This window comes from Eublepharis macularius, chromosome 10, assembly GCF_028583425.1.
Source record: "Eublepharis macularius isolate TG4126 chromosome 10, MPM_Emac_v1.0, whole genome shotgun sequence".
NCBI lineage: Eukaryota > Metazoa > Chordata > Lepidosauria > Squamata > Eublepharidae > Eublepharis > Eublepharis macularius.
Window position 1 is genome coordinate 38,106,645 of NC_072799.1, and position 23,202 is coordinate 38,129,846.

The following is a 23,202-nucleotide window of genomic DNA, read 5'->3' on the forward strand; positions in this document are numbered from 1 at the left end:
GATCCAAAGTCTACAACGTCTGACTTCCTAAGTTACTTTGGAAGATGACAACTGTAAACCTGAATCTGCTGCTGGAATCTCCTTTCATACCATGATCATTAAAACTAACAGTAGCCAATTCAGAAGCCCACAACCAGATGACGTTCATGCTTGATACGGTTTGGTGAAGTTGGAGGAAGCCTACAGTAATCTGGCTGCTGGTCCAACTACTGGTCTGTTTGAAGGACTGAGCCAAATTCATCACAGTAAACCGCAAGCAAGAAAAAGAGGTTGTCCCAAAGCCTGCGACCGTGTTGTTTCTCTACGCAATAGGACAAGCCAGCTACGTTAGTCTATCTTGCTCATGCACACATACTTAGAGAAGGCAGCATTCATGTTCACTGCTGAAGCCCCAGGAAAGCAGCAGTTGACAACAACCAACCAAATACCATGCAAGCCCAGGGAAATGCAGAAGCAAGCAGCAAACAAAAGGAGCAATCCTGAGCTCATCATGAAGCCAAGTTTGGTTCATCAAGGGAGTTCCATGAACTAAGCAGCTGTGCTACATAATGACTGCCTTGATGAAGCCTCACCTCTAATGTCACCATCTGTTTTGCCATGGCTCTTTCCACTGCTTCGTACATCTGCGTATTCTGTATCCCCAGGCCGCAGAAGATGACAAAAGCTTCCAGGAACTGTTCATCATTTCGATTGAAAGCTTTTATTTTGCCGGAATTTTCTTCCATCTTATTTACAAGCTGACAAACTCCTAAAAATAACAAAATTACACTTTTTTAAACAATATAGCTTAAATTTAACTAAACTTTAAAAAAAGAACGTGTATTCTTTCTTCATAGAATCATATGGTCAGAAGGGAATCAATCCAAACTTTCCACTCCAAGCTACGCTCCTGTACATTATTTCATCTATATCACAGTATATCATAAGCAGAGGAACCAAAGACCCAGTTCAATCCTGTTTAGTTTTCTTAGTGTTTTCCAAAAAGAGAGAGACTTGTGCAGTTTCTCAGTTGCTGCTAAAACTGTACAGCTGCAAGAGGGCTTCCACATGACACATGTCCCCAGTTGATTTTTTTAAAACCAGTGATTAAGTAGCCCTCTATTGATATACCGGTATACTAATATATGTGTTAATTTCTACCCTCTACCCTTGTAGACATATGCCTTTCCACTTATATTTCCATAACAAAAAAATGAAATTTAAAAATGCAGGGAACCTGATCTCTCTCTCTCTCTCTCTCTCTCTCTCTTGGTTATAATGCTATTCAGTTAATGATTAAAAAGAAAAAAGCTCCCAGTAATAGGGTGAGGAAATGGCTGCTGCAGGGAAAATGTTACTGTATGGACAGGACTGGGAAAACTAAAACTTTGAGCAAAGCAGGTTTGGCAAAGACTGGAGAAAAGCTGGGGAAACCTAGGGAGGTGTATGAATGCACAATGCATAGCCCCAGTATGAATTGCCTCCCTTTTTTTTTTTAAAAGAACAGCTGGAGATCCTGATCAATAACATCCCACATTTCATAAAGTTTTAACCTAAAGCTAGATTGGAACATGGGGGGCCCTCAAGGACTTGGAAAGGGCATCTCATTTTCCTCTCTCCCACTATTTCCTCTTTCCCTTCCCTGAAATACTCCATATCTCCCCCCACCCCCATTTCTGCTTCCTTCTTCCCACCAACCAGCTAACCTACGTTTATCTGCTTCTTGTCTTTATCTGTCCTATCCCCCTCCCCCCAGCAGTCTCTTCCTAGGAAAACTATGGCTCAGTGGGGTGTTGCTGGCTGCTGGGCTGGGCCCAGTTGCACAGTGGGGAATCTGCAAGGACTTACAGGGGGCACCTCAATTTCCCTTGTATCCTCCTCCACACACTATTTCCTCTTTTCATCTTCCTGGTAACCCCCATCCCTGCTTCCTTTCTCCTTTCTCCTCAACTACCAAACTGCTCTACATCTATCCCTGTATCTTTAGCTATATTTATTAATTTACTTCATTTATATCCCACAACAGGGGCCCAAAGCAGTTTACGTTATGCGTCTCTCTTCCATTTTATCCTCGCAAGAACTCAGTGAAGTCTGAAACCCTAACAAGTACAGCATACTGGCTGCTGTTGAACACTAGTGAGCAGCCAGTCCTGGGTGAGTTGTGCAAAATATGTGGGAGCAAGTCAGCTCTGGTTGCTGCAGAGCCTGGTCCGAATGAGTCCTTCCACAGAGGCCAAAACAATTCTGGAAAGGGCCCTGCCCTCTCCTCCCTCTGCCTTTTACTGAGGAGAAACTAAGAGCCAAACTACATAAGATGCCAAACACGTTTGTCATGTGTTCGGTCCTGCAAGGTTCCCTGGATTGTGCAGTCTTACAAAGAACAGCTATTCTCCACTAGAGGAGGAACAGTGGGAGGGATTCTCGCTTTCTCTCTCTTGCCAAAGGCAAACAGAATCAGAGGAGTTAGCCATGTTAGTCTATAATAGAAAAATAGTAAAGAGTCCAGTAGCACCTTTAAGACTAACCAACTTTATTGTAGCATAAGCTTTCAAGAGCTACAGCTCTCTTTGTCAGATGTGTCTGAGGAAGAGAGTAGTGGTTCTTGAAAGTTTATGCTACAATAAAGTTGGTTAGTCTTAAAGGTGCTACTGGACTCTTTACTATTAAACAAACAGAATATTAGTCAGAGTTAAATCATGGCAATATGAAGACTCTTAAACGTTTCTGCTCTTTGGAAATAATATAATTCGAATGAATGAAGACACTGATATACACTAAGGTTTTCTTGTCTTTTATTGTGAAGTCATGAGTTTTTTAAAATTATAATATAGTGGAGCCCAGGTTTTCCACCTTTGTATTTTCAAAAGTTAGCAGGGATGCTTCTCAGAGTCAGGGGTCTTTCCTTCACCTCTGGTGGTGTGTAAAACTTTACTGGGAAAAGTCTGGATGGAAACTGAAGCCTCATACAAGCAATATATATATTCTACTCTTGCCTTATAACCATTACTCAAGTACATTTTATTAAACTAACAGATGTACATTAGAAGAATTTTAGATTTTAGATATATCTGAAGAAGTCTGACAAGCAAACTAGTCATCAACCTGAAGTCAGGCTGTATTTCATTAACGTTTTGCATGCAAGTTCATTTTATACATTAATTGAAAATGCATTTACAACTATCACCACAGCTAAAAACTGTACCTTCTTCACTATCTCCTTAAGTCTTCATCTCCATTTTCTTCTTGACTTTTACTATTAATAGTACTTTAGTTTGATGTAATCCCTAAAGGCAAGTTGTCCTTTGCAAGTTAATTAGATTGTTGTAAGCATGCCAAAAGTACAGTTATGAATGTCAGGTTAGTGGTACACAGAACTTGCACTTATTTGAACAAGAAAAAAAAAGACCAGATGGCATGTAAACAAATAGGCAGAAAAAATATTGCTGGAGCCCTGAAACCATTTGTTGTGTTCAAATCACCAGGTATCACTTTCACATAATGTCTTAGGTGTAACTCCTTCATCTAAAGGAAACGAGAGATTCTTCAACACCAAGGTGAGAGGTTGTGCCTGAACATGTGGATTAATCCTCACAGAGTTCACCCACAGAAGCTGCAATTTTGTCATTGACTCACAAATTAACTCTCCTTTCCTAAGGTGGAAAGAACCTAAGGTGGAAATGACGAAGCTCAATCAGTGGATAAACTGTAGCTACTAGAGACACATGGCTAAAAGATCCAGTCATAGTTTAAAGCATCTCAGGGAAGTAGCACTAAAAAAAATCAGTGAGGCTGGGTTTGAGATCTGGAGAGAATGACCTCTAAATAGAAACAGTTAGCTAAAGATTTTTTTGACAAATGCAGCTTTGAAAATATGTGCTCATATTTAGCACAAGAACTACATATCTCTCATTAGTGGGGTAAGCCAGAATTCAAATAAATGTAATCTCAGTGGCATGGAAATACAATGCACTCCATGCAGAATTACTTCAGTTTTAGCCCACTGGCTTTACTGGGATTATACTGGGATAACTCTCCATAGGACTAGTAGCCAAAGCTCAATGTGTGCAGGGTCAAAAATTACAGAAGTGAACAATGCTGCAGTTTCTTTTGGATGATAGTCCTGAGTTTCGCATTCATTGCCTGTTTGTGACGATTCTCATTACAACTCCATTGATCTGGGAATGGGTTCTTAGCTATATAAGTAATCCTCTTGTCCATTTCAGTTTCTGTTCTACGTTCTTCTTGCTAGACAGTAAACTCTTGCATATTGTACTTTCACTGAGGAGTGTAAATTTAGTTCCCAGAACACCCAGAAAACAAGTAACATATCAAAACATCCAAAGCACCATAAGCAGAAAGAAAATAGCTGCTATCACTGCTTCACAAATGCCTGTGAAAAGCTTGTATAAGAGTGCATACAGTGCTAAACCAGGTGTATTCTATACCAGAGATATCTAAAATGTATCTTTTTACCCATGCTTTTCTTTCCAGCTCTTTCAATAGTCTGCTTCTGGTCTGAAGTCTTATGGATAGTTTTATGGTTTCAAGTTGTATGGATGGTTGCTGATGTCCCTGGGCCTATTTTAATGGTTGTTGATAATGGATTATTTTAATTGTAAGCCATCTTGAGAGAGAATCTGATAAGGCAACATAGAAATCTCTTAAATAAATAACTGTAACAATTACATTCTTATACTTCCATAAGAGGTTGTACAAGTTTTTGTGTAAGTGGAAAAGCATGTCTGAAGTTTCCCTTTTCTGCATGACACTGTAGCGTGAAGTGTAAAACTTAAGTCAGAGAATGGAGAGCTAATGTGGTGTAGTGGTTAGAAAGTTTAATGAGAACTTTGGCAACCCAGGTTCTTATTCTGACTCAGTTAAGAAGCTGACTGTGCCATCATAAACAGATCAATTCAAAATCTTACTCAAGTCTATTCAATGGTAAGTATTCGTTGCACTATGAGCAACTTTGGGACAGTCACTTTCTGAGAACTTTGGGAAGATAAAATGGAGGAGAGGAGAATCTTTAGAAGAAAAGAATAAAAATGTAACGGATAGTGGGGGAAAGCAGGAACTATTTGGTTTTGATTAATAGAGAAAGAGGATTGTTTTCTTGTTGCTTTATCTCAGAAAGGAAGTCTTAGTTCTGGAAAAGGTAGTGAAAATTTAATAAAATTTAATGAAATAAATTGTGTGTCTGTTTCTAACATGACAACATGCATGTTGTTTGGTGTAGTGGTTAAGGGCACGAGACTCTAATCTGGAGAGCCGGGTTTGATTCTCCACTCCTCCACTTGAAGCCAGCTGGGTGACCTTGGGCTAGTCATGGTTCTCTGGAGCTCTTTCAGCCCCACCCACCTCACAGGGTGATTGTTGTTGTGGGGATAATAATGACATAGTTTGTAAACCACTCTGAGTGGGCATTAAGTTGACCTGAAGGGCGGTATATAAATCGAATGTTGTTGTTGTTATTAAATTTATTAGATTTTACAAAGTATGAAGATGTTTATGTAACTATTTATCCAATAAACTACATAACTGGGTTTAGTGGCAGTTCAGGGGTAAAGAAACGTGTCAATGTTATGAAGCTGGCATGTTGTCATTCCCTCCAGCTGATCGAACATTCACATAAATATCATGCAAAGTGCATAATGAAACATTAAAAAAAACACAAATACTATACCTATCACTTTATTCTTCTTGCCATTTTTAATTGGTGTACATAGCAAGCTTTCTATATTCTGGTTTGTACTGTCTGCATTTTCATCCTGTGAAGGAAACAAAATACAAAAAAACATTTTTTATAAATTAATTTATTAGTTCCTACAAATACAGTATTTGTAGTACAATAGTATTTATACAGTATAAAACAGTAATTATATATATAAACCTGTATTTATATTTATGAAATGTGGAGGCTAGTTTTCCTATGCATGTTTATTTAGTTTTGGCTAGCACATATATCTGTAATATTATTAACAGAATTCCCTTTGATATTTTCATTGCATTCCTTCCCCAGTTTAGCATTTCAGCTATCTTACACTGTGGTCAGACTTCCCTTTCTCATACAGAAATCTTGTAATAAATATATTCCTATCACAGTATTCATAACATCACAATTGGCAAATGAACTGTTATGGACCTATTTGGATGCAGCTCTATGGCTGGTGAAAAGGAAAACAATGCAACAGATAGATAAGCGCCCAAGAAACAAGAAAACACTTCGTGATAATGGCCTAATGCAGATGTTAGGAGTACCTTTTGACTTTGTTCAAGACATCTTATGCATAAGAATGGCAACAAATGATATTTCCCACAATTGAAATGCACGTGTATGTCTATTGCCAACTTCCCAACCTAGATTTGCATTACTTACTGCCCAAGGAAATCTTTTGTCTTGGCGAACATCTGGAATGTTGAGAGGCTCCATGGTATTCTTGACATACTGGGCATACATGTAATTAAACTGGTTTGTATCATAGCCTCTGTTGAAGTAAGAACAGGTAGACTTATTACTCCAAATTCTTATTTAAAACTTGAGAGGTTTCTTAATAGCAAGAAAAGTCATACAGAGAAGGAAACGGAAGTAGTAAGGTGATTTACTATGCTAGAATTTGGTTTTGGGGAAACACCAGGCCTGCGTCAAATGTGCAAGATATTCATTTGATCTTGGGCTGAGGAACTTTTCCAAAAACAGAACAAATAGTACCATTTAGAATGCCGGCATGTTTGTAAACCAGTAACAGATTGACTTTGCAAATAAATGCAGAGCAGGTGAAACACTTGTGTTTTCAACGTTTACTAAACTTCACATAACAGATGCTTTCAGAACCAAATACGTACTTTATTGCATTGGAATTGCTGTACAGATATTCAACATCCACCTCTTTAAATCAGGACCTAAACTAAATCTCTTCCGAGATATGCATGATTTGAGTCCACTGCTACTCTAGAGAGCAACACGATTTTCAGAGTGTAAGCTTTTAAGAGTCAGAGCTCCCTTCTTCAGACTAAAACAGCTACCCACCTAATTGTGATATGCATTGTATTGTATTTGGGGGCACCACTTATTATGCATAAGTAGACCTTCTACTTGTGTACTCTCAAAACTCATCTGGGTGTTTTTTGGTTACCATCTCCAGTTTTTAATTCATACATTGGAATTACCAAGCACAATGCCATACACTGGTGCGTACAAGAATCCCTAGATGTTGGAAGTGAAATTTCTGAGGCCTGTGCCTTTATGCTTACAGAGACACCTGAAAATGTGATGACAAACTTTTAAAAAATATCCTCAAATACACTGACACAAAGCTACTCCAATGTTCTGTTTAATTTCCTAAGTCTGGAACTTCAGACTGTTTTCTATTTGGACCACCTTTTCTTACTGTTTTGCATAGTATCTACTGTATCTGCATTGCTACTTTCTTCCAACAGCATATCTGTACCCCTCTGCAATGAAAATTACTGAATTATCTTTCTAAAACGGGTTACTACGGCCACAATTCACGAACCCCTGAACAGGGCTGTCACTGCATCTCAATCCTAAATACATTCAACTGACAGTTAACAGATTTCAATGGAACTCACTAAATATGATTGCCTAGATCAGACCCCTAGTCCTATTAACATACACAGAATTAAAACAATGTTATGTTGAAATATTTTGACTTCAGCAGAGAAAGAAGTACAAAGATACAAAAGAATGCACAAAATGTTCCTTGTACTTCTATTTATTCCTTGAAAGTCAAAGACTGCCCATCGGGCCAATCTTGACTCAGGGGCAAACAACCATTAAAGTGAACAGCAGACAAAGCATGAACAGCGTAAGCCAGAGTGACAAACTCTAAAAAAGATTTTTGAAGGACAGTCAGAGAACACATAATCATGTACCTACCACTTTGCTTCTCCACATTCAGTTTAAGCACGAAACCAAGAGTGTGGGAAGCTGCCATCTAGACTTGGCCATAAGCCTGATGCGCTCCAGCACCAAAGGAAGAAGATATACGGGGAGAACATTCGGCCTTTTATTGCTCATGTGTGACAGAGTGAAAGGCAAGGGATCTGTCCTCGTATCTTTCCACCCATTTAATTGTGGGGCTTTTTATTAGAGAGAGTCATCAGTGTGGGCTTAGGGGTGTCAAAGCCCTGCCCTCCCATCACTGACCCCTTGACTGCCAACCCCTATTATAAGGAATGTTTTTTTCAAAACAAAACAAAGCCTGTATTTCTGCATACAGAAAATATCTAATTTTAACATCTGTGGTACCACTCTGCCTCTGGGCCAGTGGTGCCTCCAGGGCTGAGCTTGGGGCAAAACTCCAGCATCCCACCTGAAAACATCACCAGGTTGTCTCCCAAGCCATTAGTTTTAATGCCTAACAGCTCACAGCCATTAGTTTTACCTTTTGTGGGCATCACTGGAGTCTTCTAGTTCCTCAAACTCCATGTGAAAGACGCTGGAAAACGAATCCTAAGCATGAAAAACAAGTTCCTGGTTAACATGTACAAATAAAATCATCTGTCTTTCATAACAAATGTTTTAACTTCTTTACTTCACGTCTAACTAGAGCAGCAACAGATCTTTTGTGACCATTGAGTTGTTTCTATTTCAAGGCACAGTCTTATAGGACTTAAGGAGAAGCTAGGCCTAAATAGTTACCACCAGCACTTGTTCAGTTTAATTAGCTCCCAATGGCCTTAGTCTTAATGGAAAAGACATGGACTTGGTTTCAACCTGGTGAAAAAAATGATTGTGTGAATTAGACCTAAAATGGCACTGTGCCTAAACTGAGAAAAATGCTTGAGAATGGGACCCAATGCTGAAACAACTACGAGATGGAAAGAAAGAATCTAACTCTTATTTTCCACTCTATATGACACTCCCCTTGCATTTAACAAGATACGTATGTGATTTTCCTTCCTATTGTGATTGTGAAGTGAACTTTAATTAAAAAAAATAACTGAAAGGGAGATTTAACAGAGGTTAACTCTTCTTTTAGTGGCTGCAGTTCTCGGATGTATTCTTCCACATTTCTAGCACTACAGTCATTGTATGCATTTGCAAAAGGTAGATTTCCAGTGTAGTCTAGTGCAAATGATGAGAAGTGAAGCACTGACTCAAATGCATTAATATTCAGTGGCTGACGATTTTGCCGTCTTCAGGGCATGGAGCAGAGGTCACTGGGGGTGTGGGGAGAGGAGATAGTTGTGAATTTTCTGCATTGTGCAGGGGGTTGGACTAGATGATCCTAGAGTTCCCTTCCAACCCTACGATTCTATGTGTGGCTCTCTGACATGCCACCTTTGGCTTTTCTGAACACTATTCCCCGATACAATTCCTGAAACATAGTGTAGGTAAATGGACAAGACCCTCGCTCAGTGGGGCTTGGGGTCCACAGGTAGTTCCCATCGTGCAATAGCTGCCATCAGAACAGGTAATCTGCAAGCCTCCATGAAGTACAGGCCTCACACCAGGGTTGGAAGTAAATGTGGCTTTTTTGCTTGATAGCAATGGCGAATGTGGCTCTTCACTATCTGTGAAGTAAGTATCACTGCTCTAATGTTTCCAGGAGAAGAATGAACAACTAATCTTCTGGCAAACAAATGCGGTTCTATACTCACAGAACTGTCTTCATCCACTATGAAAATCGTGCACTTCTGCACCTGCATGAAGGAGATTATGGTGGCAGCTATCTTCTTCAAAATGACTTCCAGGGACTGCTGCTCTTCAAATATTAAACTTGCAAGATCAAGGAGCACCTGCAAAAAAAAGATTATGTAACAAGTTACTTTACAAGTTTACTAATTATGAAACTATTTATTTTTTAAACGCAGAGATGAAAATTAAAAAATGTGAGGATTAAAAGCATGGGTTCTTTCTCTCTTTACAAAATTTGTACCCTGCCTTTCTGCCCTCATCAGGGCCCCGAAACAGCTAACAGATTAAAAAAATATATTAAAAACATGTCATAAAAGCAATTAAAACCAAACAAAAATGCATAATTAAAACAATTGAACCAAAGCTAAAATATGCATACAGAAACATAAAAATAACAATTAAAACATGGGGCAGGAAGGAGGGATCACTGACGGACCACTAGATGAAACAAAAAAGTCTTCATCCACCAGCAGAAGTTAGCAACAGAATGAAACAGGAGAGAGTTCCATGGTTTTGGTGCCACAACTGAGAAGGCCCTCTCCTAGGTTGCCACCTGCTTAATCTCAGAACATGGGGGCAGGGCTTTGTAAAATGACTGCAGTGGTCAGGCAGGTTCATAAGGGAGTAGGCAGTCCTTCAGGTATGATGTCCCCAAGTTATATACAGCTTTAAAGGTCAACAGCAGCACCTTGAATTGTTCCTGGAAACTGACTGGGAGCCAGTGTAGATGAGCCAGGACTGGAGTGATATGGTCACTACATCCCACTCCAGTCAAATCCTGACTATAGCATTCTACGCCAATTTAAATTCTAAACACTTTTCAAGAGCAGCTCCATGTAGAGTGCATTGTAGTAATCCAGTCTAGATGTAACTAGGGCATGCACCACTGCAGCCAAATCTTTTCTGCCCAGAAAAGGCTGCAGCTGGCTAACCAGTTGAGCTGGTAAAAAGTGCTCCTGGCCACAGCTGCCACCTGCTTATCCAGCAGTAGGCCAGAGTCCAAGAGCAGCCACAAACTATGGACCTCTTCCTTCAAGGGGAGTGCAACCCTATCCAGAATGCATGACACCAAAAGTCCTGGTTCAGACCTTCTGTTCATCAGTACTTCCATGTTGTTGGGATTAAAGTTCAGTTTATTAGGCTGCATCACTTCAAAACTGCCTCCAGGCACCATTTCAGGGTTTCTACAGCCAGAGATTGGCCAGAAACTCAAGACAGAGCTTGGTGGATGACCTCATCCAGTGGTTTCATGTAGATGCTGAAAGAAGGACCTTCAAGAAGGACCAAACAGTGGCATACAATCCCCTAAATTCTTTCTTCTCCAATTCCACTAATTAACTTTCACAAAAAAATGGCATCAGTGCAAAGTATTTCTTTGTCAAATTTTTCTTCTTCAGAATGATATTACGGCTTGTGGTGGCCATTTGCTAATCTTGGATATGCTCTAGTGTCACATTCATTAATATAGCCTGGAGTATATTTTACTGAATATTTTTGTTAGCCTTTGGTTAAAAACAAATAAATGCACTATTTAACAAGAGAGACTTAAAATTTGATTCACTCCTTATATTTATAGTCTATTCAAGACAAAGTTATCTTTCGTCAATTCTCGTAAACCAGAAATTCTGTCATTTTGTGCCAAGCACTTGCTTAATTATATAGGAGCTCACATCTACAGATATTTTTGCTCATCATATTAACATAAACCCTATTTTCCTCCCACAATGCTTCACTGACAGTTTGAAAAATGCTTGCTGGGAGAATTCTGAATTATGGCCCTGTTTAAATTTTGCATTACATTATTATGGAACTAGGCTGGGATGCTCGCCTGAAACATTTAGATCCCTTGAAAGCTTTCACAAGCAACTCTGAAATCCCGTCTGGATGGAAAACTTCAGAGCAGTGTTTGCCCATTTAAGCATACCAATGTTTTTTCACATTGGCAGGAGTGGACATAGATACTTCCCTCCGTAAACAGTAGTGGAATATAAATAACCTTGCAACAAAGCACATGGCTAGATGACACACCCTTAGAAATCTACTGAAAGAGACCAGTTCTGCTTCACCAGATACAGTAAACACCTATTAATACATGTGGAGGAGCCTTGAAGTCTGAGTGAATTTACAGAAAAGGCAGAATCGGCATGCTCAAACTCCCTGCAATGTCAGGAGTGGAGGAACGGAAGCGGTGTTCTGAACTAACCTATTTCCCTCCAAGCATTTGGACTAACTCAAGGATAATCATGTAATAGAAATGGGTGTGAAATCACTCCACTTATTTTTTTTCTGCTTGAATTATCTCCCTACCTTACCCATCCAGTTGAAATCTTGTTTATTGTCCTTTTAATGTCACTGAATATTATGTAACTCATTCATTGTGGTCCTGTGTTAAGGCTGAGATTATAGGTGAAAGTTTAGCAGCATCAGCACCAGGAGCAAGAGGCATAGTCAATAACAGCAGCAGAGGCAGAGGAGGTCCAAAGATCCAAAGCTAAGATCAGGAGCCAATGGTATGCTGTATCTTAAGGCAGGAGCTGAGGTCACAAAGCCATTGAAGGTCAGAGATCAGGAAAGAACACTATGCCAATGTCAGCAGTAAACGCTGCTGACTAGACAGGAAACTCTGATCTTCCTCGGCCCATATATAGTGCTTCCTGCTCTGTGGAGCCAATGGTCTCTGTGCATGGTCGGAGCCTCTCTGAGACTCAGGAACTCCTTGCACTTCCTGGACCTGGATCAACCCTCACAACTTCTGTGGCTCGTCATCACCAGGAACAGCAAAGCTCTCAATCCAAAGGTCCCCAGGTCCAATCCCAGCAGTCCTGAGGCCCGTTTACAGTTTACATGTAGTGGCATGGGAACTACTTCTACATAGTAAAAACCCATTCGGTTTTATTGTAGGCAGGGTTAAGGTAGTTCCAACTGGCTGGTAATTGGACATCAATCTGTCAGTACAATCACAGGTTCCTGGAAAATTCTCCTATAGGTCAAGTCAAGGAGTTTCCCCACCCCACCCCCCACCAAAGAAAACAATCTTCACAAGGATGTTCTTCAAACTACTAAAATAATAAACCTTCCTAATACAGCTGTTCCAAAATGATAGATTAACACCCACATATTTTAGAAACCTCATCAGTGAGAAAAGAACACTGGAAGAATAATGGTGAAGGCCCATACCTAAATCCAAAATTCTTTCTTCCTAAAATGAAAATTTTCTTTTGAAGGTTGCCTGGATGTAATATAAGGTATAAATTTAATGGCTCTTTAATTTACAAGAAGAGTGTTGGTGAGATGCTGCTCAGGAGGGCCACGGCAGCCAGGAGCAAGCCGAGTCAACCTCCAGCAGCATGGCCAGCTTCACAGGACTTACTTGGCTTGGACTCAAGACATTTCGGCGAACACTGGATTAAAAATTCTTGTGAACTATTTTTTCTTTTGGCATGACTGAAATGTTAAAAGTTGTAAGTTGCTCTTTTCATGTTGTTAAATCGCTCAAATAAATTCAGGTTTGATGCAAAAATAAGTATTGCCTATATTTCAACTTTCCAGAGAGCCAGTTTGGTGTAGAGGTTAAGAGTGGCGAGACTCTAATCCAGAGAACCGGGTTTGATTCCCCACTCCTCCACTTGACGTCAGCTGGTGACTTTGGGTCAGTCACAGCTCTCTAGAGCTCTCTCAGCCCTACCCACCTCACAGCATGATTTTGGGGGGGGGGGGGGATAATGACAAACATTGTAAACTGCTCTGAGTGGGTGTTAAATTGTCATGAAGGGTGGTATATAAATCAAATGTTATTATTCCCCCAAATTTAACTGGAAAAAATAGGGTAAAAATAATTTTTTTCACTGGTTTCATCTGCAAATTTTACCATTCTAGCAGCAAACATGACTGAGTCAGGGCCAAGCTACAAGTGACGAATGACACTTGAACGGCAAGTGTATTTCTCCCTGTTCACTTGCCTTCCACTCAATCCACTTGCCGTTCAAGTGTCATTCGTCACTTGTAGCTTGGCCCTCAGTCAAATCACTAGTTGTCTCTTCCTGCACTGCTCTTGGTTAGTGGTAATGTGAGAGAAGGAGCTAGATGAGGTGCCCATCATTTGCACTTCTGGTTGGAACTGAGCTGCCATGCTGGCTTGTAGCACCACAGGAGCTGTTTAGCTTGGCACGTTCCTGAGCCATTTTAACTTCCCAATCTACTCCAGTTCCCTTCCCTCTAATTCCCACTTCTTCTCCTCAGCCCCTTGTCCAGAGCCAGAGCTGAGCACACTATCCCAAAATACTTTCCACATTGTTGGTCCTCTTTCGTTACTTCCTGCTGGAATCTCAGCATCACAAACCAAATATTCAGTCCAATGAGCAAAAAGGTCAGAAGCTTAGGTGATAAAAGCTTAATTGGCAGATTACCGATCAGTCTCACCTGGTTTCGTCTGTTTTCAAGCAGGGATGTCTCATAAAGTTGAGCATTGTGAAGAACAATTCCACAAAATGCCAGATAAGCAGCAAAATCCTGAAAACCAGATATTATGAGTTAACTGAGTTGGCAGCTTGAATCTGACATCGCCAAATTCCTATAATACAAGTAAGTCCTAGAAAGTATTGTGCCGTATGCTACTAGTGCAGGTAAGCTTTTGAATTACACAAGTGACGGCCCTGTAAAATATTACTTGGCTACCTTTAGATCATTTATTCTCTCGACTCACAAGCCAACAATAGTTACAGTGACCCTATACCATTCAAATGCCCATAAAACACTGGCAGTCCAATGTATAGTTACTTTTGTGCTGCTTTGCCATTTATCTTCAGTATCTGCCCATAACTCCACGGAAAGGACAGAACGTTCAGATCTACACACACTTAGTAGGGTATCAGTTATTTACACCTTGAAATGTATTTTCTTGTTTCTAATAGTACTCCAATTATTTGCTTAAAAAGCAGTCTGTTGTTTTTTATTCCCAAAGAACAAAAGGACTGAATGTTCTTCATAAATATCTAATTCCAACTATGACCAGATCCTTAATGGTACAGATTTGTTGGCCATAATTGCAAACTTTTTTTAAAAAAAAATGAGACAATGGTCTACGCTGTATACATGATTCAGGATTCAGACAACTGTGACACTGGGAAGACCTACCACTATTTCTTTTTCTGTAAAAATCATGCAAAGAGCTTTCATTTCAGATTTCCTGTCTACGCCATTTTTCATGGCTGAAATTGATGTGGGGAGGTACTATTGCTCTGTTGGGAGTATATATGTGGATAGGGGGGAGAAACAGCCCCAGAAAAGGGCCCTAGCCAAGCCTGCCTTGGCTCCACTTTCCAAAGGAGGAAGGAAGTGCCTGCCTCGCCATCCCTGAGCAGGAAGTTCTCAGCCAAGCTGAGAACCTAGCTTAGCTGAGAACCTAGCTAGGCATGTCCTGTCCCCGACCAGGTAAAGAGAGGCTGAGCATGCATCTCTCATCTCTCACCATGGCAAGGCCAGGCAGGAGCATCCCTAGCTGTGGCAAGATCAAACTGGACAAAGGCAAGCCCTCCTTCCCTGTGCCTCTGGCTGGCTCCCACCCTTCTCTTTACACTGTGGTGGCTCTGTTGGAGAGATGACCTCCAGGTTTAGATGGCACCAGTGGAGGGGGGGGGCAGACCCCCAGATCATCAACACACCAAGATTCTTCCTGGTGGTCCTAACAGCCAATCCACCCCATGTATCTACCAGTATCTTTTACTGAAATGCTGGGAGCGCCCTTCACAGAACTCCCAGGATCATGTCTCTTTGAGCTCATAGTCTAAAATGTTATACACAGATCCTCACCTACTTGGTCCAAAGCAAATAAAATGAAAAGAATCTGCTTCCCCCATTAATGATCACAAAAACAAAATACAGACCATTGGAAAATTATTTCTGACAATCATGCCTCAAACTGTTTCACTGATCAACAGCTTCCAGGAATCGTGTATCAGTTTTGGAAATACTGGGCCCGTTTCTAACCACAGCTTACTTAGAAAGATCAATAACATCACGTCTTTGTTCATGAAGAAATGCATTCTTGAGCACAGCCTATGAAATATAGGCTGATTTGTCATAATAAAAATATTCCCTAATAAGTAGCTCTGGGGACCTTCTCCCACACACGCTAGAAGTTTTGTCATCCTTATGCTATAAGCATCTGTTGTATAAGGAATTAACAATGCTATCTTAAGCAGACTTACACCCATCTAAATGCACTGGATGTAATTCTACTTAGGATGGCTCTGCAACTAGTTTAAAACTAGGGATTGCGTTTTTCAGAAGCAGAAAAGTCATGAGCTGTTTTTCTTCAGTAAATGTATTGATTCCAGTGTTCTGCAGCTGTTCATCACACATTCCATTTGGCAGGGGTCATTTCATAGAAAAAGAGCTGGAGGAACTCATTAGCATAACTCATCAGCATATGCCACACCCCTTGACATCACCAGAAATGGTTCATTAGCACAACTGATTGGCATATGCCACACCCCCTGGCATCACCTATCCTGGCTGTTTTGGACCCAATCCTGGCCATTCAGGGCTGAAATTGGGCCCAAAATGGCAAAAGGGGGCTGAAAATGGCTGAAAAGGGGCCCAAAATGGTCAGGATCAGGCCACTGCTGAGCAGGAGAGTGATCCACCTCCCATCACAGGTCTGATCCGGGCCGTTTCGGCCCCAGTCCAGGACGAAACGGGCCCAAAATGCCTGAGTCAGGTGGGCGGGGCCACCTGACATGTGACCTCTTTGGGGAACTGCTGGAACAGCATTCTTCCGCATTCCCCCTCGAAATGAGCCCTGCCATTTGGAATGACCAAATTTTGACTTCATCATTACCAACATTCGTTAGAATCTCTAGCCTGAGTTCAGTTCTGTTTGGTACACCACAAACTACTCATGAAATAATGCAGCTTCAAAAAAACTACAACATGGCATTGTACATCACTCTGCCTGATAAATAGTGGGTTCAGACATGAGGTGATTCAACAGCTCTTTATTTAGCAAGAACACAACACACACTGACAGACTGAACAGAAGCCCTCAATATATATACAGCAGCTCCACCCCCAGAATACCTGATAGCCAATGAGAATGCATACTTTAGAATACCATCATTTGCATAAACTATATACAATGTTTGAAGTAGACAGGCCACTGATTGGTCTTTATTATAGAGGACCGATTGGCTGCCGTCTTGAGAAAGTAACCAGTGATATTGCAGGGATTATGGACCAATGAGAATGCAGGCTTTGGGAGCCTTGACTGAACCTCAAGCTCCACACAGTATAGTGCATTACAATCAATACAGTAACTACTTTAGAGGCCTTGCTCGGCCCAGTACACAACACTGCCATAGGCACTTCTAAATTAATCTAACATTCTAAGACTATGATTTTAGCCAGTTCAGTTAATTAATTTGTTCATACCGTCCCAAACTAGAATACACAGCAGTTATACAAATTATATAAAACAGTATTTTTCAGGTATTCATGTAACCGTAATTTGATACAGGGATTTAGACTCTGTATTAAATATTCATTCTCTAACCACTTGACAAGATTATTTACTGCTTATTTTACTGTAGCCACCATTCTGCAGATAGAAATTATGTAATTACAGAGTAAGAAAATGATAGATTTTAGTTATTGTTTTCAATAGATGAACAATGATGTCCTGTTTTAGTCACCTAGAGCAGGAAGCCCCACCACCACCTTGTAACTTCAAAGAGATGTCACTGATTAGTTAATTTAATTTAATTTATTATATTTATATTCTGCCCTCCCCACTTTCGCAGGCTCAGGGCGGATTAGGGCTGGCTGCACGTTTTATCACTTCTCTCCCGTGCAAATGTAGCCACTCCATATTATTCTTCCTATTTTATGGAGGAATAGGATAGCAACTCTATCATACTTCTAACTTCCTCAGCCCAGACAGGTTTAAAAAAAACATTAAAAGGTTCCATTCTCCCCTGAATGCCTTCTGGCAGGAAATGGGAAATTACCCCAGAGTTCCCTGCAATGTTACTGGGGGAGGGGGGGCGCTAGGATGATTTCCCATTTCCAGATGGGAGAAGAGCACGAGAAGAAAATAGAACCATGCAGTTTTCTTGCATGATGCTCCCTTCTGTCTCCAGACACATCTTCTGTTGGGAAATGGGAGCTGGTCCAGTGTTCCTTGCTCCTGCCATTGTTGACATCACTGAAGAACAAGAGTGGAATTGATGCAACATTCATATGCCCGAAATTAGAGAATGATTGTAAGAGTAGACATGGCAGTCAGGTGGTGTGGGGGAAGGAGACCAAAAAAAAAGCTCTATGTACTTCCTGCTCATGTAGACAAATTCAGAGAGTGGGGGAACAGCACTGACATCTCATTAACGGGAATTAAATATCCATTTACAGAAGCGATCACTGTAATTTCAGCTGGGAAACTGTTGAATTGTTACCAAAGATTTCTGTACCTAGATAACGTCATATATAACATATGACAAAATATGACATTTTTAATGCACTTGTAAGCTGCCAACCATCAGATTACTCCCCCATTACCTTCAGTAGTGAAGTACTCCATTTTTGGACTGTTCACACAATCACTTGAACATCGATTGATCAACTGCTGTTCCTCTTTACTTTTCTGTCAATAAAGCTAAACTAATAATTTGTACCTTCTCATCTTGCTCAGTGAATATTCCTCCAATTCCAGACTTCTTATTGATGGCTTGGGCCACACCAACCACCTGATTAAGATATCAAAACATTAGTTAATACTGTAGGTTTTCAACAGCAGGCTATACATGATAGCAGGCTATAGGCAACTAATATTCACACTGGTTACCAAAGTAGGGTTATAAAATCTTTTAATACTTCCCCCGTTGAGAATATCAACATGCAACAGGAAATCAGGGTTACTGATTTTTTAAAAGCCCAATAATGCTGCAATTCTATTGAACTCAGAAGGGTTGGTTTTCAGGTAAATAAATGTAGAATCAGGTTCTTGCTTTCCAAAATTGGTTTTGTGTGCATTATATCCAAATGAATCCACCCAAATGAAGTAAGAATATTCTCTTCCCGTTGCACCAAAGGCTTTGGGGGGTGCTACATGAATGTAACCTACACAAAAATAATTTATGCATATGTTCTTTTGCTTTGGAGTACTCTGGAAGAGTCCACTGATAGAAAGAAACCATCATGAGAGCCTGCCATTATCAGCAGCCTTTATCCTATATTCTGTATTTTACCAGTAGTGTTGCCAACTCTTGACTAGAAAATTCTTGGAGATTTGGGGGTGGAGCCTGGGGAAGGCAGGATTTGGGGTAGGGAGAATTCTCAGCAGGGTATAATGCCACAGAGTCCACCCTCAAAAGCAGCCATTTTCTCTGTGGTTTAGAGATCAACTGTAATTCCAGAAGGTCTCCAGGCTCCACCTGGAGAATGACAGCCCTATAAACCAATCAGATTTGTACATGAGAACTGAAGTAGACATCTACTGAATTTCAACTTGTCTAATCCTCACTGTACTCTGGAGCCAGTATATTGCCTTATAGGTGAGTGGTCTGGTATAATGTGGTCTGGTGTAATGAATATAATGTGGCTTTCAACATTAAAACCATCTGTTCAAGTCACACTAAACTTCTAAATGTTCTCACTGTACCACAGAAATTGCTGTTGCTGATTTTGTATACTCAAACCCAAATTAAAGCCATCAATCAAGGAGAGAACTAGACCATTTTAATATTAGTGGTGATTTTTCTGAGGCTGCATCATGGTGATAAAGTTACTTCAACACTGCAAAATCATTTACATAAAATGCCACCATTTTGATATAGCCTTGCCGAAGTTCAACATCATGGGCTGGAGGCTGCACATATGATAAGGATCGCTTAAAATGTTACTCTCTGTGGTGTTGCCACAAGCAAGGGTTTTCCTATAGCTTGTACGCATGACATCAAAGACAGCTCTCCTTTCTAATTCAAATTGCAAAAGCAGTTCTTCATGTTCAAAACTGCTCTTGGTTCTTTTAAACCAGACAAAAACATGCTTTTAGTCTGGGTGTTTCTAAAAGGGACTGTTTAATTTCAAGTTACTTGAAAGGCCTAACGGATTCTTTGTGTACATATAATAGCTCTGTGGGATTTCAAGTTTCCTGTCATAACGGTCTATTCTGAGCATTAATGGCAGAAGTCTTAGGAGAGCTCCATTAATGTATGTGTAACTGATGTTCTTGGAGGCTGCTGCAGAGAGGTAATTGAGCCAGAAGAGTGACTTCTGATGTACCACTTGCAGCCCTAAGGAAATTAGAACAGCAATAGGACAGTTTCTAAGGGTTTATCTGCACATGCTCTCTGAAGTGTATTCAACTTCCCTTTTGTTCAAAGAAATATATAGCACACTGCAAACTTAACTTTAACCAAGCCCTACAGACCTGAAGGAGGCAGGAAAGTTTCTTTTGTTTATATGTATAATATTGATTCTACTGTGTTTTGCTCACACACGCACACAAACTCTGGGCAGCAGCTACCTGATAAAGGATGCTGTAATCCAGTTTAGTAGTTTTAGCGTATTAGCAGCAAGGCCGTTTGCCCAGAATCCACCAGAAACAGAATTATTTGTGACCACAGCAGCTTGGAAGGGATATAAAATAGGAAATGATGCCTCCTATTTAATGTAGACATCAACAAATGATCTTTTGCAAGGCACACATATGGAAAACTGCAGTCTGACATTTGACACCGAGTCCTAATAGCCAAGTTATAAAACTGGGTGAAAAAACACTTTCAGTATCTCAGTGGGTTAGATCATGATTTACAGTCTTCCCTCTCACATCACCCTTCCCCATAAGTTACTGGCAACACAAATAACATAATTGTTCTGAAAAGTTAGCCATTACCAAGCATAGTCTCCAAATGTCCATTTTAAATAAATGTTTTATTGTCAGATCCATTCCATTAAGTCAAATTCTGCTCTTTTAAGTTAATGGTAAACACTTCTTGTCTTCAAACAAGGCATGTAGTTTCAAGAAGCATTTTTAAAACCATCTGAACCTTTTTACATTGCTTCAAAACACAAAACGTGTAAAAGCTCCCATAATTCCAGATACCCTATACATCACACAAGCCTCCTGAATGACCAAGAGACAGCTACCAAGCTGTCTTTAATTTAAGAGAAGTTTTCTTATTTTAGATCATGCCTCAAAGAACAGATAGTTCACATCCCCCTACGTCAAGAACTTTTTATCTCCACAGAACAGGCACCACAAAGTACAGACAACACAGCAGTTTCATTGAAGTAAACACCCGATGGACACCCACAAAACTCCTGTTATAATTTACAATCCAGTTCTCTTACACTGCAGTTTCTCCAGACATCATCACTACTACCAGATCCTCAGCTCTCACCAACTAACACAAATTCAGCTTTTATAAACGGGTCAACTTTTAATTCCCTAAAATAATCAATTTACTCACTAATTTTCTCACGATATAACGGTTCCTTGTAGTGGACATACGTACAGCGATGCAACCAATTCTCATGAACCAGTTCGATGTGCAAGTGTCTGCCCATCACCTTCCTCCAAAAAACAGGGCCACTATTTTGCTGATAGAGGTTTTGTGTCTTTAACAGTTTTAAAGTACAGAAATACAACCAGTGGTTACACCTGGTGAATTTCTGCCAGCCATGAGGCTGTTAAAGGCTAAGAACCTAATATGGAATCCTAGAGATGGCCCTTTTGCTCACTCATCTATACCACTTTTAACCTTAAACCTGGGTGTCCACGAGAAAGCCTTAATATGGCTTTCCCATGGACATCCAGCAATCTTGGGGAACTGAATCTAGGCTTCTGTTCCAAACCTAACAGCTAGCACCTGTACCATAATGACTAACATACTGGCATCATATATACAGCAAGTGCCGAATTTTTCATGAACAATACAGTATCGTTCACTGCTTGCTATATGGTCATTGTTAAGGAGAGTAATTATTCTTGATTTTCCAAACTAAGAGTTCGGACCGGAGATTCAGTATTAATCTCACAGCTCATGTGGAAAAAGTAAGCGGATCTTCCAGTTTCCCAGCGTGTGCTCACAGCAGTCCACAGGTGCACAGCTGACATGCAGGTGTTACCTTATAACACTGGCCTTTTTGTTTTTGTTAGCTTTGAACCACAGAAAGCTGAACCCGTTTCAATAGGATCATAGGCCCTCTGAAGCATCCAAAAGGAGAACACTTTCACCCTGTGTAAACACTTTTCTGCCATGAAAGGGAAGCTTGTGGTTCTTAAAGAGCTGTGAGGAAACAGTAAAAAGGCTGTGTTAATATAGCCTTAAAAAGACCATTCAGCTGTTCCTTATTACCCCTGCAGGCTTCTCTTTTACTATGGAAAGCATGCAAGCCATATGTAGATTCATTTATTTTTTTGAATTCTAATACAGCCCCCTGAACTTGTTAATATACGTGAAAAAACAGAGAAATGAAACAGACACGGAGTACTCTCAGGAACTGTAAGCCTTCAGCTACAGTCCAGTTTAAGAAAATTCCAGCATCCTTTAATAAATGAATAATGAAAAGAAATCATTTCAAGTAACCAACTTGCTCAGAATTCATCACTGTTCTTGAGTAGAGATTCAGAAAAAAGCTGCTGGGGAAGTGCAGAAGACAAGTACGAATAATGCTGTTCTTAATGACAGCACTTGACTGAAGCCAAAAGGATGTTCAGTGCAAAAGAAAAGTCCAAAGTTAAACATATAACAGGAATATGGAATGTGAGAAGTATGAATCCAGTTAGGCTCGAAATCATAAAACGAGAAACTGAATGTTTAAACATTGTAATCCTGGGTGTGAGTGAACTAAAGTAGGCTGGATTAAGAATTTTTCAGTCATTAAATTACAAAGTGTTTTACCCTGGAAATGATAAGCACAGAAGAAACAGTGCTGCTCTTATAATGAGGTGAGACACAGCACAAGGAATCAGGAGCTATAATGCTAAGTTTGTTTGAATAATTTCAATCAGATTTCATGGAGAGCCTATCAATAAAACCATCATTCAAATTTATGCCCCAACCATAGATGCTGACGAGGAAGTAATTGAAAGCTTTTGTGCAAGCATCCAAGAAGAAATTGATCATAAATTGATCATCTAAACAAGATGCACTGATAATCATAGGTGACTGGGATGCAAAAATAGGAGACAAAGCAGAATCTTTGTTGGAAAATTTGGACTAGGATTCTGAAACGAGGCAGGAGAGCATCTCATAGAATTTTGTCAAGCCAACAATTTGTTCTTTGCTAACACATGCTTCAGGCAACTGAATAGATGACTGTGTACGTGGACATCACTGGATGGCCAATAAAGAAATTAAATCAAATAGATTACATAATAAGAAGCAGGAGAAGTTTAATTCTGTTTGCTAGAACAAGACCAGGCGCTGATTGTGGTGGTACAGACCACAAATCACTAATATCAAAAATTAGAATATAGCTGAAAAGAAATACTAAAATAATCATAGTGCCAAAATATAACCTAAACAACATTCCTGAAGAATTTAAATACTGTATAAAGAACA

The 23,202-nt window shown here is 40.1% G+C and overlaps 1 protein-coding gene across 2 annotated transcripts in view; it reads right to left on the reverse strand.

Annotated features, from left to right (window-relative positions):
- PDE5A (phosphodiesterase 5A) overlaps positions 1-23,202 on the reverse strand; it is an 83,276-nt gene that overhangs the window by 22,998 nt on the left and 37,076 nt on the right. For both annotated transcript variants that reach the window (XM_054990549.1, XM_054990548.1), the window contains exons 4-10: positions 18,307-18,378; positions 14,060-14,149; positions 9,604-9,741; positions 8,385-8,452; positions 6,356-6,464; positions 5,663-5,747; positions 573-748 (exon numbers count right to left, since the gene is read on the reverse strand). In XM_054990549.1, the coding sequence (XP_054846524.1) occupies positions 573-748; positions 5,663-5,747; positions 6,356-6,464; positions 8,385-8,452; positions 9,604-9,741; positions 14,060-14,149; positions 18,307-18,378 (738 nt within the window). The remainder of the gene's footprint in view (positions 1-572; positions 749-5,662; positions 5,748-6,355; positions 6,465-8,384; positions 8,453-9,603; positions 9,742-14,059; positions 14,150-18,306; positions 18,379-23,202) is intronic.